This window comes from Coenobita brevimanus, chromosome 114 (genome assembly GCF_032717465.1).
Source record: "Coenobita brevimanus isolate Jiangsu-jjx chromosome 114, ASM3271746v2, whole genome shotgun sequence".
NCBI lineage: Eukaryota > Metazoa > Arthropoda > Malacostraca > Decapoda > Coenobitidae > Coenobita > Coenobita brevimanus.
In genome coordinates this window covers 1,161,662-1,164,161 of record NC_137067.1, presented here as the reverse complement: position 1 = coordinate 1,164,161, position 2,500 = coordinate 1,161,662, and the positions used below count along the sequence as shown (strand labels likewise).

At 46.4% G+C, this 2,500-nt stretch overlaps 1 protein-coding gene across 1 annotated transcript in view; it reads right to left on the bottom strand.

Moving 5' to 3' along the window:
- LOC145418437 (uncharacterized) overlaps positions 1-2,500 on the bottom strand; it is a 13,538-nt gene that overhangs the window by 6,719 nt on the left and 4,319 nt on the right. The window contains exon 2 of the mRNA XM_080286854.1: positions 2,336-2,494. Coding sequence (XP_080142980.1) covers positions 2,336-2,494 — 159 coding nt within the window. The remainder of the gene's footprint in view (positions 1-2,335; positions 2,495-2,500) is intronic.

Sequence of the window (2,500 nt, the reverse complement as noted above, 5' to 3'; positions counted from 1 at the left end):
AGTGTTGCCTTCTTCTTCCTTCACCTTTATCATTCTTTTTCTGGTTCTGTCCTCCTGTCTTCCTGTTTCTTACCATCATCCACTCATTTGATGTAGTGCTGCCTACTTCTTCCATCACTTTATCATTCTGTTTCTGTGTCTGCCTTCCACTCTTCCTATTCCTCACCGTCATCCACTCACCTGATGTTGTGCTGCCTACTTCTTCCTTTTTCTGTGTTTGCCCTTCTCAATTCCTGTTTCTCCCATCTTTCCTGTCACTTTTTATTACTCTTCCATCCTTCTCAGGTGGCTTTGCATTGAGTGACAAGCCTAATGGTTTGGCTTTACATCGAGTGACAAGCCTAATGATTTCCTGTAAGCCAGGAAACCATTTACATCGCCGGGTGGTAACCATATAACCAAGCTATATGTGTTCACTACGTGTCAACAAGTGGTTTGGCGGAGGGTTAGTGTCCCTTCCCGTAAAACAACTAACTCAAAGACAGATGCCCTCCCCTTACGGGATTATGGCGTGTGGCTATAGATAGATAGATAGATAGATAAAAACTGTGGACATTGGTGTAAACTTTTGGTAAATTGGTGAAAACTGTAAGTAAATTCTGTAGTTCTTTTACCTTAACTTGGCTCAGATTTTTGTCCTTTGATAAGTTAGTTTATTTCTCGTCGCTTAGGTACAGATCAGGAAAGTGCTTCGGCTCACCATCCATTCCATAGCACTTCTTCGTGACTAGCATCGAATTCTGTGACTGACAGTGAGATGGCTCTCCCTCCGTGCTAAGGGGTCTTTGTATGCAGTATGTGTTAGGAGTGTAACTCTGTATGGTGGCGAGACCTGGGCAGTAAAGGAAGAGGATATTCATTGGCTCAAACGTACAGAAATGACAATGATTAGGTGGATGTGTAGTGAGTCTTTGAATCCGGGGCCTTGGGGGTGGGGGGGGCTAGGTTTACGATGGAAGAGTTGAGAGGAAGGATGGGACTGGAGTGCATTGGTGTTGTGATGACGAGGGGTAGATTGAGATGGTTTGGGAGGAAGGATAGGACTGGAGTGTATTGGTGTTGTGATGAGGAGGGGGAGACTGAGATGGTTTGGGAGGAAGGATGGGACTGGAGTGTATTGGTGTTGTGTTGAGGAGGGGTAGATTGAGATGGTATGGGAGGAAGGATGGGACCGGAGTGTACTGGTGTTGTGATGAGGAGGGTTAGATTGAGATGATTTGGGAGGAAGGATGGGACTGGAGTGTATTGATGTTGTGATGAGGAGGGGTAGATTGAGATGGTTTGGGAGGAAGGATGGGACTGGAGTGTATTGGTGTTGTGATGAGGAGGGATAGATTGAGATTATTTGAGTATGTGGAGAGGATGGGGGATGACAATTGAGTGACAGTTGGGTGCAGTGTGAACGTCGAGGGTAGAGTTGCGAGAGGCAGACCGAAAAAGACCTGGGACGAGGTCATAGTGTGTGGCCTCAGGGATAAAGAACTGAATAGGGAGGCTGCCAGAGATCGAGCGGCGTGGAGAGCCGTCATCAGGTAACCAAGTCTGACGTATTCAAGCGTGCTGGAGCTTTTATAAACGATACGATACGATACGAATCTCATCCTACAGCTCATCGTTCGAAATGGAGAGATGAAAGTTCTAGACCAAATCGAGTTAAAGAATAATGAAGGGAGCGTCGTTAATGAGTAAGGATGGCTCACCTACGTACATTATTGCAACTGTACACTCTTTCCATTAGCACTTCTTCGTGACTAGTATCGAATTTTAGAGTTAATCTGTCTCTGCAAATCAGCATTCAAAATAGAGAGAGAGCAAATTGAGACGGACAATTTTAGACCAAGTTCAGGTATAAGAGTAGTGAAGGTATCGTTAATGAGTAGAGATTCCCCACCTGCGCAGCACTTCTTCGTGACTAGCATCGAATTTTAGGGCTAATCTGTCTCTGCAAATCAGTGTTCAATATGGGGAGATGGCAGTTTTATACCAGTCTAAGAACAGTGTGGACAGATGGCCATTTTAGATCAGCTTAAGACTAGTGAAGGTGTTGTTGATGAGTAGGGATGGTTCACCTGTGTGCATTACGGCAGCTTTACATCCTTTCCGTAGCACTTTTTCGTGACTAGCATCCAATTCTGTGTTTAATCTGCCTACAACTCATCGTTCAGAGTGGAGATAGCAATTTTAAAACAAGATAATAGCGAAGGTGTTTTGTGGCAGTGATATGGAGGGGGACAGGGCGACAGGGAGGCGATTTGTTTGTGGCCACCCCCTACGGGATTAAGGCGTCTGGCAATGTATAGATAGATAGTGTTGTTAATGAGTAGGGACGCCTCACCTGCGTAGCGATGACGGTGGCACGTGCAGCGAATGCGGCGATGACGAAGGCAATGACCCCCAGCAGGAGAAGGAGGCCCCCGAGGAGGAGCGAGAGGCGAAACACAGACGAGGAACACCTGCCCTCACCTTGCCGGACCAAGAGCACCTGATCCACGCCCTGGAA